Source organism: Lissotriton helveticus, chromosome 12, assembly GCF_964261635.1.
Source record: "Lissotriton helveticus chromosome 12, aLisHel1.1, whole genome shotgun sequence".
In the NCBI taxonomy this organism is placed as follows: domain Eukaryota; kingdom Metazoa; phylum Chordata; class Amphibia; order Caudata; family Salamandridae; genus Lissotriton; species Lissotriton helveticus.
Window position 1 is genome coordinate 698,764,243 of NC_136073.1, and position 16,283 is coordinate 698,780,525.

The following is a 16,283-nucleotide window of genomic DNA, read 5'->3' on the forward strand; positions in this document are numbered from 1 at the left end:
TTCTTCTTGCGGGAGATTTAAACTGCCACATCTGTTTAAACACAGTAAGAGATGGTTGTGACATCTATGATACATATCCCTCAGACCCTGGTTTTCCCACCTTCAGTCATTTTATGCACACAAAGTCAGGTGACCTCTTTAACACCTTCGTTACCTCTTTTAATCTACATTTGGTAAACGAGCTCTTACAGACCCCATGCCTCACCAAACCAACCTTTCATGGCAGAGCAAGGAACACTAGCATAGACTTTTTATTATTTTCAAAAGCACATGCAGTGTTAATACGAGATTGGGACACACTCGATCATCCACACAGTGACCACTATCCTCTCTCTATGACCTTAGACTTATCGGGACCACCGCAGAGCCGGAATTCACAAATAGATATTTATGAACAACCAATTATGCTGGGAGCCAAAAACGGCTATTGTCTTAAATGGGATAAAATCAACCCAAAAAACCTCCTAAAGAACTTAGTTAACAAAAGGAGGGAGGAGATTCATATCTGCCTTTCAAATAAGGACAATCCCGATGACATCTGTAATGCCTTCATCAAAATCCAGGGAACCTTGAAACAACTCATGTCGAGACAGTATAAAACTGGTATTATCGCGCAAAAGGGGTGGTTTGATTCAAAATGTACGAAGGCCCTGAACTCCCTAAAGAACTTGCTCCGCGTCTTACCTAAACCTCAACTAGAAATATGCCAGGCTAGAAATAAATATCGCATAGCCATAAAACAGAGAAAAAGGGAACTGAAACAGGAAGCTTGGCAAAAATTGGTGGAAACATCGCAGTTGGCCGACATGGCAGCGTTTTGGAGACTTATTAATTCCCCCCTGCCATGGGTAAAAATGCCCGAGAGGATTTTGGACATGGCAATAAATGGAGAGATGTGGGCGGCGCATTTCCAGAAGCTCTACTCCAAACCTGTATGTTCAAAAAACCTCAACCCGGACTTATTGACTATAAACCCAGCCGGGGATAGTCCATGCCAAATCCTTTTTTCACTTGAGGAGGTGGAATCAGCCATCAAAGAAAGCCCACCCGGGAAGGCCCCAGGACCAGATGCAATCCCAGCGGATGTGTATAAGGCAGAGATGGAATTCTGGGCTCCCTTACTGACCTCTGTCCTTAACTCCATAAACCAGACAAAGCTCCTGCCAACTTGGGGAGAGGCCATATTAATACCAATTTTCAAAAAAGGAGATAGGCACCTGCCATCGTGCTATAGGCCTATATCCCTCCTCGATACCCTGATGAAAATTGTTGGACGCATAATCCTGAAAAGACTAACCATCTGGATAGAGGAGAAAGACATACTCTCGAAATTACAATACGGTTTTCGGTCTGGCAGAGGTACAATTGAACAGGTCCTCAATTTACATCTAATCCAGTCAAAATACATCGACACCAAAAGGCACAGTCTCTATATAACATATATAGATCTCACTTCAGCCTTTGACTGTGTCCAGCATGACCAACTATGGGACATTTTAAACCGTATCGGGATGGATCCATCAATCCTTCTTTTCATTAGGGCCTTGTACCGTGAAGCAGGAGCCAGAGTGAGATATGGACTGAAGGGAGAGTGCTCGCCACGTTTTAACATCAATAGAGGGGTTAGACAGGGGTGCATCCTGGCCCCCCTGCTTTTCTCCCTTTATATAAATGCGATTGGCGAGCATCTGAAAACAATCGAGTGCGACTTCCCAAAAATAGGAGGTGAATCGATCCCAATCCTGCTTTACGCAGATGACGCTGCGATTCTATCCCAGACCAGAATGGGCCTACAAAAAGCAGTATCAGCTTTTACGACTTTCATGAATGACAGGGGCCTTAAAGTGAACATAGCAAAATCGTACACCATGCTATGTAACAAAAGTTTAAAAAAAAACCCATGCCCCATCTTCATTGATGACCAAAAACTGGAGACAGTGGAGGCATTTACATATTTGGGAATTTGTCTACATAGAAAGCTATCCTGGAAAGCGGCAATAGAGAAGAGGAAACTTGCTTTCACGAGAGCGATTGGAGGTCTCCGGGACTTTGCAGGAAAGATAGGGGGCAGACCGGTTAAACAACTATTAATTGTATACAAAGCAAAATGCATATCTACTGCTACCTACGGGGCTGGTCTCTGGGGCATAGACAAAAATATTTCACAGATACAAATTCTGGAAAACCAATTTTTAAGGTATCTTCTCGCCGCCCCAAAGGCAACCTCTGTATATAAAATGCATATCGAATTGGACCTCCCATATATAATAGATACCATTAAAACTGAACCTCTCCTGCTTTGGCACAAAATTTGGACCACCCCGGAGACGGCTTTTAATAGAGAGGTGCTACAAGACATTCTTAACTTGGAAGGGGCTAAATACTTTAATCAATCAAATTGGCTGATCTATGTGAGAAATTTCTTCTTTGAAATTGGGCACCAAGAATGGTATACAGATCCTTCGTCATTAGAAAACATCTCGCGAAAAGATCTGAGAAAGAATTTAATGGCCCATCTGGAAACAGTCAGATGGAACAAACAGAAACTTTCTGACACCATCCGGGCATACCAAAGGGTGACACCTCGCAAGGGGCTCCAACCATATTTATCAATAGCTTTTCCGTGCTACATAAGGATGTTACTCACCAGATTTAGAATGGGCTCCTTTTATCGATATGTAACTTTCCCAAATTGCAATGACTGGTCACGGATCACCTCTCTTTGTCCCTGTGACACTATTTCAAAACAATCTAATATTCATACCATCCTCTTTTGTAAGTTTTATCAGTTTCTGAGAAAACCCCTATTATTACCGTTACTAAAGAGATGGAATATCAGGACATGTAAAATGGCTTTTGAGCGGTTACAGGAACTGGAAGATAAGGAGGTGATAACCAAAATGGAACAGTTTTTAAAACTAGTGATAAAATGTAGGAAAACTTTAGATTGAATGTGGATTTGGTGATTACTCCTATGTGTTTTTTACCTGGTTTTAAAGGCACATCTTTTAAATTTTTAATGAGATTTTAGTATGAAATTTTTAAATTGAAATATACTTGATCATTCGTAATATAAATGCATTTATTCTTTTGCTTTTTTAACTATGTATATGAAGGTATGCTTATATGATATTTGTCTAAATATCGAATAAAGCTTATTTTGAACCTTTGAGTGTGCCCTGGGCTCCTGCCAACCAGGTGCCCAGGGCCTGTGATCCTTCCCTAAAACTGTAAAAACCGAATTGGCATCTCAGGCCACCTGTCAGCCCCTAGTAAAAGGTACCCAGGGCATGGTGACCAGAGAAGACCCCTAAGGGCTCTGACACCCACACACTGCCTTTGCAGGCTGAGTGTCTTAAGTACAGAACTAAACCGTCAACATGGCACACATCCCTGCGTGCCATGCCTACAAGCTCACTGCCCTGGCATCCATCAGTCACTCCTCCAGCTGGGTGCCCTATGCCAGTGGTGTGGGCACAGGTGCATGAGCCCTGTGCCCCTACAGTACCCAGGGCCATTCCTGGGCACTGTGCACTGTAAGTGCCGTGCTGCCATTAAGAGTATATGGTGCTTGGGAGTTTGTCATTACTATATCTCCACAGCACCATGATGGCTTCACTGAAGACTGAAGTTTGATATCAAACTTCTCAGCACATTAAACCCGCACTAATGCCAGTGTGGGATTTAATGTAAAATGCACGACAGAGGCCATTAGAGATGCCCCTGAAACCTAACCAACTCACAGTGCCCTGGCTGTGTGGCTACCGAGGCTGCCACCACCAGACATGTTTCTGGACCTCTGGGTCGAGAGGCTGCCGCTCTCTGGGGCCTGAAACAATGCACATCCGGGGACGAGGTGCCAAGCCACCCCACCCCTTCCCCCCCCCCCCCCCTCTCCAGGATGGGCAGGCCCCCTCCCTCTCGAGGATGGGCAGGGGAAGCTTCAAAGGCATACCGCCTGTGAGCTTCTCCAGGCGACTTGCTGTACTCAGCAACTGGCCCCACCGGTTCTGACCCCCACTCTGGCAGGAAGAACGGCGGGAAACCCCAAGTGAGGAAAGGGGGTGTGCCAGCCTGGGCCAACCCCACCCCTTAGGTGGGAGAGGTGAAGCACGACTCCGGGCTCTGGCCATCTTGAAGATGGGGAGCCCTGCCCAATCCCAGCTAGGCTCCTGCCCCCCTCCCACAGGAGAGGAGCAGGCTAGGGGGTGTACACACCCCAGGACAGGGACCCATTGGTCCCTGCCCTTGCCCTACCTGTAACGCCCCTAAAATTAGTGTTCGAGCTATGTGGGCTGCTGAATTCATATCTGTACATAGATCGCCGCCTAGTGTTGGGTCCAGATGATTGCACCTTGTTGTCCTGGAAGAGTCTTCGAAGTATCACGCGATAGGTGACTCGTCCCCTGGACTACAGTGCGCATGGGCATCGTCTCCATCCTCAATTGTTTTTTTCCGCCATTGGGTTTGGATGTTATTCCTATACTCCAACTTCAGAATCGAAACTAAACTTTTCTAGAGGTCAAAAGGCCTTCGACTTCGATGGCTTTGATCTCGCTCGGTACTTCTTGACTCGATCAAGCCTTCCATCTCGACTCGGTCGTCGACGCGGCCGCTGGGCCTTTTCGACGCCACGTTGGCCTGCTGTCGATGGAAAGGAGCCAGTTCAAAAGGTGCCCACAATGCCACTCCAAGTTCCTGCATACTGACAAACACAGTATGCCACAAGTGCCTATCACCAGACCATAAGGAAGAAACCTGCCCAGCCTGCGCCCAATTCCGTTCGAATAAAACGATCCGGATACGACGGGCCGCTAGGCAAGAGATGCAGCGACAGGCACCGGAACCAGACAACATCTTCGAGGATGAAAAGGAACTTCCAGAAGGAGAAGATTCGGATCTAGAGACAGTCACCGTCGAGGCCCACTCTGACTTCGATGATGAAATCCCACCGGGGCAAACCGTGAGTACATTGCCCCCGACACCAATTAGCCCGTTACCGAAGGCTCAGATCGAGGCATCGCCTAAAGGCCGTAGCCAAAATCCGAAACATCATTCGGCAGCCCCGCCGTCCGACTCTGCATCGAAAATAAAGACCAAGCCTTCAGACACCCCAGGTCCAAGTAACGTAACCCCAAAGAAGGCTCTACAGCCCAAATAGGTAGTCGACCCGAAGTGCGTCGACCCGAAGAAGGCAGTTGAGCCAAAGCGCAGAACCAAAGAAGGCCGTCGAGCCAAAAAAGGCCGCCGAACCAAAGGGCGCCGAACCGAAACAGGCCGTCGACCCTCTGCGCCGAAAGTCGTCGAACTGAAGAAGGTCGCCGACACAGGGCGTCGTACTGAAGCCTGTGGCCCAGCCGAAAAAGGTTATCGAGCCAAACAAAGGCACCGACCTGAAACCAAGTGCTCCTAAAAAATGTCGATCCGAGAAAAATCGTCGACAAGACAGTCAACCTAAAAAACCTGTTGAGCACAGAAAGTGCATCGAACCTAAAGATCCGGTCGATCCGCAATCAATCGTCGAGCCGGACAAACAGCCTGAGCCGGACAAAAGCCCGAGTCAAAGAAGAGCAATAAGGCACGTAAAGTCGTCGAACCAAAACAGGTTGTCGACCCGTAGGCAACTGGAGATCCAAATAAGACTGAGCCAAAAAAGTCAGACACAGCCACAGACAGTGGAAGAGGAACTCTTCCACCCAGAGCCATCAGAGGATCAGGCAAAAAAAAATCAAGTACCGGATCTGCTAAGCAGACAGTCAACAGCTACATGAATGGGAGATTCACCCTCAAGTTCTCCAACCATTCTTCCTAAAAAATGGGGGCATCCAGAGATAGATCTGTTTGCCACAAACGAAAACTCAAAATGCCAGTTCTTTGTCGCCAGGTTCCCACATCCGTTGTCACAGGGCAATGTGATATGGATGAACTGGTCAGGCAGATTTGCGTAGGCTTGTCCACCAGCTCCACTGATTACGCTAGTGGCACGCAAACTACGTCAGCAGTCACTCACAATGATTATGGTTGCTCCCACATGGGCGAGACAATCATGGTACACAGCGTTCCTGGAACTTTCAGTAGTTCCCCACCAAAAACTGCGCCTCTCGCCCCATCTTTTAACTCGGAACCATGGAGAAATCAGGCACCCAGATCCCAATCAGATGAACCTAGCGATCTGCTCCTGAGGTCTTAGAGTTCGGGTACCTTAACTTTCCTCCTGATTGCATGAACATTATCAAGGAGGCAAGGCACCCAACTACTAGAGCATGCTATGCAGCTAAATGGAAAATTTGTAATTTACTGCAACAATAACCAAATCATCCCATTAGATGCTTCCATCCAAAACATTATCTGTTACCTCTTGCACCTTCAAAGATGCAATCTGGCATACTCTTCTATAAGGCTACATCTTGCTGCTATAGCAGCATATCTCCAGAACAGACAACACCTGTCCCTGTTTAGAGTACCCCCAATCAAAGCTTTTATGGAAAGTCTTAAAAGGATAATCCCTCCAAAGCACCCACCTTCACCAGTCTGGAACTTAAATATAGTACTTACCAGACTTATGGGACTTCCTTTCGAACCACTCCACTCATGTGAATTACAATTTCTAACATGGAAGGTGGCATTTTTAATTGCCATTACTTCCCTCAGGCGAGTAAGTGAGCTACAAGCACTAACCATTCAAGAACCTCTTATGCAAATACATGCAAATAAGGTAGTACTTCGAACTAACCCTAAGTTCATGCGAAAAGTCATATCCACTTTCCATATCAACTAATCCATAGAATTGCCAGTTTTCTTTCAAAACCCAGAGCCAGTGGCTGAAAGAGCCCTACACACACTAGATGTAAGGAGAGCTCTGCTATATTATGTGGACAGAACTAAATCATTTCAGAAAACAAAGCAACTGTTTGTTGTTTTTCCCCCACAACATAAAGGTAATCCCATCTCAAAATCAGGAATAGCCAGATGGATAGTTAAATGCATCCAAATATGTTATCAAAAAGCTAAACGCACTTTAGCAGTTCCCCCAAAAGCACACACTACACGTAAAATGGGGGCATCCACGGCTTTCCTAGGGAATATTCCCCTTGAAGACATATGTAGGGCAGCTACATGGTCTACCATACACACTTTCACAAAACCTTATTGTGTAGACGTGCAATCAAAGCAGCAAGCTGCAGTAGGCCAGGCTGTCCTTAAAACTTTTTCAGGCTGCTGCAGCTGGTACAGGTTACCACGGCTAGAGGAGATACTGCTATACAGTCTATGCACAAGATATGAATTCAGCAGCCCACATGCCTCGAACGGAATATGCTACTTACCAGTATGCATCTGTTCTTGGAATGTAGGGCTGCTGACGTTCATATCGCCCACTCTTCCAGGACAACTAAGTGCAATCATCCGGACCCACCACTAGGCGGCGATCTATGCACAAGATATGAATGTCAGCAGCCCTACATGCCAAGAACCGATGCATACAGGTAAGTAGCATATTCCGTCGGTGTGATGTCACTTTCTGAGATCACTGCATATGTAGTCATTGCATATGCTAATTTGTACAAAACTTTTTTTTGTAGGACTTATGTGATGTGTAGGAGAGTTCAAAACAGGGACTCGGGGTACAAGAGGAGGGAGTTCAACCTGAGGGCTTTGTTCGAGGGAGTTCACACTGAAGGGAGTGTATGAGGGAGTTCACACTGAAGGGAGTGTATGAGGGAGTTCACACTGAAGGGAGTGTTTGAGGACACTGAAGGGAGTGTATGAGGGAGTTCACACTGAAGGGAGTGTATGAGGACACTGAAGGGAGTGTATGAGGGAGTTCACACTGAAGGGAGTGTATGAGGGAGTTCACACTGAAGGCTTTGTTCGAGGGAGTTCCCACGGAAGGGAGTGTATGAGGGAGTTCCCACGGAAGGGAGTGTATGAGGGAGTTCCCACGGAAGGGAGTGGATGAGGGAGTTCCCACGGAAGGGAGTGGATGAGGGAGTTCCCACGGAAGGGAGTGGATGAGGGAGTTCCCACGGAAGGGAGTGGATGAGGGAGTTCCCACGGAAGGGAGTGGATGAGGGAGTTCCCACGGAAGGGAGTGGATGAGGGAGTTCCCACGGAAGGGAGTGGATGAGGGAGTTCCCACGGAAGGGAGTGGATGAGGGAGTTCCCACGGAAGGGAGTGGATGAGGGAGTTCCCACGGAAGGGAGTGGATGAGGGAGTTCCCACGGAAGGGAGTGGATGAGGGAGTTCCCACGGAAGGGAGTGGATGAGGGAGTTCCCACGGAAGGGAGTGGATGAGGGAGTTCCCACGGAAGGGAGTGGATGAGGGAGTTCCCACGGAAGGGAGTGGATGAGGGAGTTCCCACGGAAGGGAGTGGATGAGGGAGTTCCCACGGAAGGGAGTGGATGAGGGAGTTCAGTGAAGGCAGTGTTAGACCTGGTACCATTGGTGTGTTTCCATTCCATTTGTAGGTCTTGCCTACACAGCGCGCAAGCGCTGCTTTGGCGTGACCTTGTGGAATCACTCTGGAGTTTTTTTTAAACTCATGCATGTTTTGCACTGTTTCCAATTAGCACTCGTGCATGTACTGCGTTCACCTTGCGGGAGCGAGAAGCGGCGCAATCTGTTTGCAATTATCGTGCTTGCGCTTTTGAAACAGATGGCGCCGCTGCTCGTTCCCGCATAGTAAACGCTGTACATGGACTGGGCCTCCCACCAAATACAGTGTCTTCCTCGGTTTTCAGTGCCATGCTCTTCATATGGTGATGGTATGACCTCTGTGAGCAACACCTTTGCGTCATGCTTTCCCGGGGGTGCCGTACATTTCCTCCCGCGTGGACTCCTGTACCATGCATTCGCTGGTGTCTAGCGCCTCAATGCCCTCCCTCTTACTGCTACTTTCTTGAGTTCTTGGAGAGGCGACAACAATCAAAATACTGGCTCTGCCCTCGCCCCTCCTTAGCAGCAGCACTCTTGGGCTGGAGACTGCTTAGGCTATAAACTTGTCAGTTGTCTGCGGAGAAGCGAGCCCTTGTCTGTGCTCCCGCCCCCCCCAAGCCCGCACAGGCACCTTGTGGCAGGCGGCCTAGGATCTCAAAGGCACCATGGGCATGGCTGCGGGTGCAGCCCAGCCTGCCTCCTCACACTGCAGCTTGTCTTTGCTTTAGCCTTGCTCCTTGAAAGCGCTTGTCTCTGCCCTCCGCCAGGGCACACAAGCCTGGCTGTGCAGCCGAGGGACCGGACCGGCCTTGATTAGCCAAGTTCAACAACTTGTTGTCCACACGTGAAGGCGGCCGGCTCAAAACAAGCCTCTGCCGCCCTTGGGCGCGGCGCTCCTCTGCGTTCTCTATTTTATTGGCCACTTCGGGCTAAAAGGTATTTTTGGGCCTTAAGAAATTTCCAATTCCTGGAATCATTCACTTGATTATTTGCTCTAGTCTAAAATGATGTTGGCAGGGTCAACATTATTTTAACAAGCATTGGCATAGCCACTAGGTCTCGCCTTTGGGACCTTATCAGTGTTTAGCCATGCAACAGTTGGTGGTTTTGCACCAAGGATATTGTGCTGCATAACTAAATACTTAGAAGGTCCCAAAAGCGATACCTATTGGCTATGGCAATGCTTGGTACTGTCCTCTTGTGAAGGAGCTATATGGGGAGGTGATGTACCACAAGGCCACTAAACACTTGTAGTTTCCTACCTTTTTGTTCGACTCCTTCCCACATTGGGTGTCACTCACCCGATATGTATTGCGGCCCTGCCCCTCTTAATGCCTCTGTGTGAACTCTCCCTGCACCGCTTTCCTCAGGCTTAGTTGTTTTTTGTTTGTGCTGCTCCATGTTGGTCTTAGTGCCTGGTTCATTACTCCTGCAGTACCTCAGACCATATACTTTTTATTTTTTTTGTTAATTGTTTCTTCTAACTCATTAGTCAGCCCCCTCCCAGTAATCCTCCTGCCCCCCCCCCCCCAAAAAAAAATTTGGATACCTTTTTTCTTTTTTTTTTTTACTCTGTAAGCAAACAATTAAGTTGTATTTCGTTACTGGAACCAAAAAGAAATTAACCTGTAATAGCTCTCCTCCAAAGTTCTTAACTAATACCAGTCAAATAGAACATATTTAGATGATTGAACTGTTTTGGAAGTTGCTATACAGTGCAGTCCACAATTGCTTGCAAGACAAACTAATCCCGAAGTCACAATGTTTTGTAGTATATCTACAGTATATTGCTTAGTGTTAATAATTTGTTTTTCTATGCTCTGCCTACATGTACGTTTATCTGCAAGTGTTTTTTGAACCCAGCCATTGTATCTTGCACTGGCTCTCCTTCTCCTCATTTCCAGCAGTAAGTAGCTGCTGTGACTTAAATATCTATGCTTCTTTTGGTATTCTGTGTTTCAGTTTAACTCTGTTAATTTTGTTATTTTTCCTAGTCTGTGCCTAAGTCTTGTTGTGTGTGAGTTATTAATGAAATCCGCTTTATCATATTAGTATTTGTTTTAACCCATGTACTTCACTGATTTTAATCTTTCAAGGGTATTCTAGTTGGTAGTGTTATATTCCGAAAAGTAAATGGTGTACATTTTTGTTTCAGAGTATTAAGCCTTCTCCCCATCTATTTACCCAGCTCAGTAAAGTTCTCAAGTTGAGCAAGGTTCAAGAGGTGAGTATTCAAGGTAGTAAGAAGAAATGTTGCTAATCTTTTGGTTCTCTGAAAGTGTCAGTAAGGTGCTAACTTGTCCTAAATGATCAATTATTGGAATGATTCTGTAGTTCAATGTGTTCATCCTATGCTTTTCTGTTTCGAGGTAGAATCCAGAATGTTTGGGCTTTTTGATCTTTAAATTGTTTGTGTTGGTACATGCAGTGTACACAATAACACCACCTTTGCAGATCAGTTTTGGAGTTGCTGTATTGCAAAGTAAGTGTTCTTATTGATTTCTCATGGTGGTAAAGAACTGCTACAGATTGCTTACAACCTTGCAACTTCAAAGTTACAGTATGAGATTGTGATATTTATCCTTTAGCCATTGGTGAGGTTTCAGGACACCGTTGTATGCCCTCCACCAGTAAATGTGATGGGCAGCCGCAACTACTTTTGGGGAAACTGTAAATATTTGTTCTAGTTGCCTGCTGCCTATATACCACACTGGGTACAAAAGAGGGTGGTGATGGACGTAGAATCTGAACCAATCACACTCACACCCAGTCAAAAGATCTGGGTTTGACCCATCACCGTTCTTTAGCCCACTCTGCCACCCCAGTTCAGATATGGCTATATGCAAATCAGTCTGACCCTGAGCCTCATGGGAACAGTCCAGCCCGAACTGCCAAGCCATGCCTTCCCTGGACCGGAAACAAGCTTCCGAGGACCGGTTTCTGGCATTACAGCAGTTTTCAGCCCGGCTTGCTTGAATCCAGTGGCAAAGTGAGCAAGGGACTCACGTCTGAGCATACCCTGCCACACTTATGGTGGCCAAAAGCGGTACAAAAGGGGGTGGTGATGGACGGAGTATCTGAACCAATCAAACACTCACACCCAGTCAAAAGATCTGGGTTTGACCCATCACCGTTCTTTAGCCCACTCTGCCACCCCAGTTCAGACATGGCTATATGCAAATCAGTCTGACCCTGAGCCTCATGGGAACAGTCCAGCCCGAACTGCCAAGCCATGCCTTCCATTTACCACACGGATACATTTCCCAGGTAAAAGATAAGAAACAGTTGATATAAAACCAGTTTCCATACAAACACCAGCAACACTTGGAAGTTTTTCAGAGGAAAACAGTCAGTGCAATCCTATGGAGAAAATGAGGTTATCGGTTTGGAGGAAAGTAAACTGACTTTAGGGTTGAGGTCCTGCGGTTAGAACAAGGTTTCCCCTAGGGTCAAGGATGCACTCAAAAAGCGCCCTCAGCAGCACTAGGGCGGCTGTGTGCAGAGTGTTGAGAACCAATGTTAACTATTGGGGCTGTTGGTTGGTGGCTGCTCTTTGGCAAGCCACAAAGTTGAGGGAGCAAAGCTCCTAGGTTTAGGTTCAGGGCAGGGGGGATCCAAGTTGGCACACAAGGTGCACCCACAGGGGCGGCCGGGTGCTGGTTTGGTGTCGGCTGCCCTGTTTTCGATGGGGATCCTCCGGTTGCAACAAACTGCAGGCTCGAGCATGAAGACTTTCTGGAGGTGACCATCGGTTGGACAAGTAAGTTGGCATGCAGGGAGATACCTGGACACAGTAGTTTCGGCCACCCAATGCTATGGGGCGTCAGTGCAGGAGTGTCTTTAGGCGCCTGGTTTTTCTTACCAGTTCCGGTCGCTGCGATTCTCCAGATAAAGGCTTCAGGTATCGCCGGAAGGCTTGAAGTAGGTCCGAGATCGCCAGCAAGACCACCTTGTAGTTTTGGGACAATCGTAACTCAGGCCGTGGGGGTTTGGTGCAGAGTGATACGGATTTGGCCGTAGCCAGCCTGGTTCTTGAGCAAGTCCGATGCTCAGGAGATAGTCTTTGTAAGGAAGGCAGGTCAGGTCCTATGGCTGCTGGCTGCAGGACACGCCGGGATTCTGCTGGAGCAAGTTGAGGTTGGGACAGGCCGGTAGTCAGTTGGTGTCCTCCTCCTACCTTCAGAATGCATCTTCGGTCCTTCTTGTCTGTCTCCGGAGACACGGTTCAGAGTTGCCCCATAATACCAGATTTAGGGACGTTACAGTTACGGACCAATGGATCCCTTCCTTGGGGTGGGTACAGCCCCTATTATGCCACCCTCCAGTGGGTGGGGGCATGAGCCTCTCCCTAATTGGCTGAGTCACCTCATCTTCAAGATGGAAGGGATGAAGTTTTGCTTCGCCTCCTTCACCTAAGGGGTGAGGTCAGCAAAGGTGAGCAACACCTTCTCCTATCTTGGATTTCCCGCCGATTCTCCCTCCCAAAGTGGGGGTTAAAACCGTGGATGCCTGTTGCTGGGAGCAGCAAATGACTGGGTCAGCTCACAAAGGCGGCAAGCCTTTGAAGCTTCCCCTTTGTGGACTTTGCCCATCCTGGGGGAGGAAGCTGGCGAGCATCCACTACACTAGTTAGGTCGTTTTTCTTGGGGCATCTCTAAGATGCAGATTGAGTGCATTTGGCAGTGAATCCCACACTGGCATCAGTGTGGATTTAATGTGCTGAGAAGTTTGATACTAAACTTCCCAGGTTTCAGCAAAGCCATTATGGTTCTGGGGAGTTCGTAATAACAAACTCCCATACCATATACTCTTTATGGCATTACTGCAGTTACAATGTCTATAAATTAGTTTAGACGCTGTAGGGGTACAGGGCTCATGCACCTCTACCCTCACCACTGGTATAGTGCAACATGCTAGAGGGGTGGCTTACCTGTACCATAGGCAGTGGGTTTTAGGCATGGCAGACATGGGGTAAACCTAGTCAATTAAAGGGCTATTTGAGAATATACGTCCCAAAGAAATGATGATGCTACTTTGACTTTACTTTGACTTTACTTTTCTCTGTACCAAAACAGTCTGCAAGGCGTGTCTTGAGTGTGTCTTGGGTGGGTGTGTGTGTCTTGGGTGGGTGTGTGTGTCTTGGGTGGGTGTGTGTGTCTTGGGTGGGTGGCGCGTGTGGAGCAAGTGGGTGGGTGGCGCGAGTGACGCAAGTGGGTGGGTGGCGCGAGTGACGCAAGTGGGTGTGTGGCGCAAGTGGGTGTGTGGCGCGAGTGGCGCAAGTGTGTGTGGCACGAGTGTGTGTGTGGTGCGAGTGGCGAGAGTTGTCTAGCAAGACACATGCGCGGCGCAAGGCACATGCCCACCGCAAGACAGATGCCCGCCGCGTGTGTGTGGCGGGGCACGTTTGGCGAAGCACGTGTGTGGCGGGGCGTGCGTGTGGTGCGCGTTGGGTCTCGTAATACACGCGTGCGCCCAAGACAGGCACGGCCCAAGACAGGCACGTGCCAGAGGCGCAAGGCACACACATGCGAGACGCAAGGCACACCCCTGCCGCAATAGATGCTTTCAAAAGCAGAATTATCTCACCTAGTCAGAGGTGCAGGAACTTAAGGGGAAACTTGCAATAGAGTATGTACCACTCGACATATTCCTAATTCCAAAGGTAGATGGAACATTACAACCAATATTAGACCTAATATTTCTAAAGAAATTTGTAAAGCCACAAAGATTCAAAATGACTACACTGCAAGAAGTGCTACCTCAATTGCAAGAAGGCCACAAAAGACTTGAAGGATGCATACTTACACATCCTGATGAACAAAACACAAGAGGCTGTTAAGATTGGTGGTCAACAAAAGACACTACCAAGTCAAAGTGCTGGCTTCTTGTGTGTTCACAAAGTGTCTAGCAGCAGTAGCAGCACATATCGGAAGGCAGGGGATTCATGTTTACCCCAAACTCTTACAGCTTATGCCGGTGGTTCCCAAACTGTGCGCCGCGGCGCCCTGGTGCGCCGTTAAGCGTAGCTAGGGGCGCCGCACACAAGGTGGGGAAGATAGCACGTTTTTCTACACAAGAGACCGCCAATGACATCCACTTTGTAGAAATAATACTTCATTAATCCACATAGTAGCGCGCACTGCACACGCCGATCAGTCCACTTTCTAGGTTTATAACATCACGTCAAGCTGCTAATCGAGCATTTAACACACACACACACACACACACACGTACTAACTAGCTCGCACACATGCGGTAGTTTCAGAAAACAGAAGCGTGTTTATCCAGATTAACCGGAAAGCATGTGGGGCAGCTTTTTTGTTACTTCGTGCAAGGGAAGGCTCTTTTGATAAAGAAAAGCACGGAGGGGGAGGGTGTATATTGGTACCCAGAAGGTTTGCAAAATTGTGTGGACAGAGTTTATAGCGGAACGTATAGCGTTTAAGGGGCATGCTTCAGAATATGCGACCATATGGAGATAATATAAGTTTCTATGCATGAGGTGTAGGAGACACGTTAACTAACCACAGTGCTGAGAGCGAGCCCAAACGTAGAGACACATTTCACGCTATGCTAAACGTTCACACTTCCACAACGAAAACAGTGCGCATTATTTTTTATGTAGGATGGGTAGGACACTCACTAACTTTTCACATTGCTGAAAGTGAGCACAAACTTAAAAGCATATTTTAAGAAACCACGAGGAGTGTGGTGGTGGTTACAGTTTATTTGGTGGAGAACCTCCTGAATAAAGGAATGTAATGTTTTACTTTTTCTAGACTTTTCCCTGAAGAAGGCAACAAGCCAAAATGCATTGGGAGGGGAGAAATCGCATTATATAATGCAGATGTGATGCATGTTGGGATTTGAAGTTCCAATTGAAAAGCAACATGAAACAATGTTGAAATTAAAGAAAAAAGTTCAAGCAAAAAAATGGTGTAAAAATAGGAATTAATTTGGATTAATTGTAGCTGTAGACACAGCAATTTGACCTTCATTGGCTTCATCCCAATTAATAGGGAGAAAACTGGAAGTACTCCCGAGGTCGGGCTTATATCCTCCCACCAATAAAAAATGGTGGGGAGCCACGGCCAACTGACAATTAGGTCAAGGGAGCCACAGGTCGAAAAAGTTTGGGAACCACTGGCTTATGCAAACAACATATAGTACAGATGATAGAGACACTACTTCAACTGGGGTTCTCCATACCCTGGGAGAAATAATCACCAGAGCTAGAACTCATAAAGGTGTTCTGAGGTGCAGAGATAAATACAGTGTTAGGGAAAGCATTCCCAAGCGAGAAAATGAGATCTACCTTATTGAAGGAGACTCCTCTATACCAGAAGGGGCATCATCTGACAGTGAGTACAGTGTGGATATTACTAGGAATGATGGCATTTAATTCCCAACATTCGTCTACACATGAGACCATTTCAGGAATGGCTCCAGACACAATGGTCACAGGCAACATGGAGTTGGGAGGATCTTGTGGTTGTCACCGACAGTTAATCAGGAGATGGCCTGGTGGAACAAAATGACCATTGCACAGGGGAGACTTTTCACACCACCAACTCCCAACAGTGGCCATAACAGATGCGTCCCTAATAGGATGGGGAGCGCACATGAGCAACCTCAAAGTGAGGAGATTGTGGACCCAGCAGGATGCATCTTATTATCTTGAAGCGAAAAACAGTATTCTTAGCCTTTCAGAAAGAGCTCAATGGGAAAAGGGTGTTCATACAGACAACACAACAATGTTTTACATAAACAATCAAGGAGGGACTCAGTCTTTAGCCGCTTCTCTGCGGCCGGAATTGCCCCGCAGTGGTGAAAGTGTACGCATGCGCG

General features: G+C 47.3%; 1 protein-coding gene across 7 annotated transcripts in view; it reads left to right on the top strand.

Moving 5' to 3' along the window:
• CNOT1 (CCR4-NOT transcription complex subunit 1) overlaps window positions 1-16,283 on the top strand; it is a 1,826,813-nt gene that overhangs the window by 189,347 nt on the left and 1,621,183 nt on the right. For all 7 annotated transcript variants that reach the window (XM_078668607.1, XM_078668606.1, XM_078668608.1 and 4 more), the window contains exon 5: window positions 10,591-10,659. In XM_078668607.1, coding sequence (XP_078524733.1) covers window positions 10,591-10,659 — 69 coding nt within the window. The remainder of the gene's footprint in view (window positions 1-10,590; window positions 10,660-16,283) is intronic.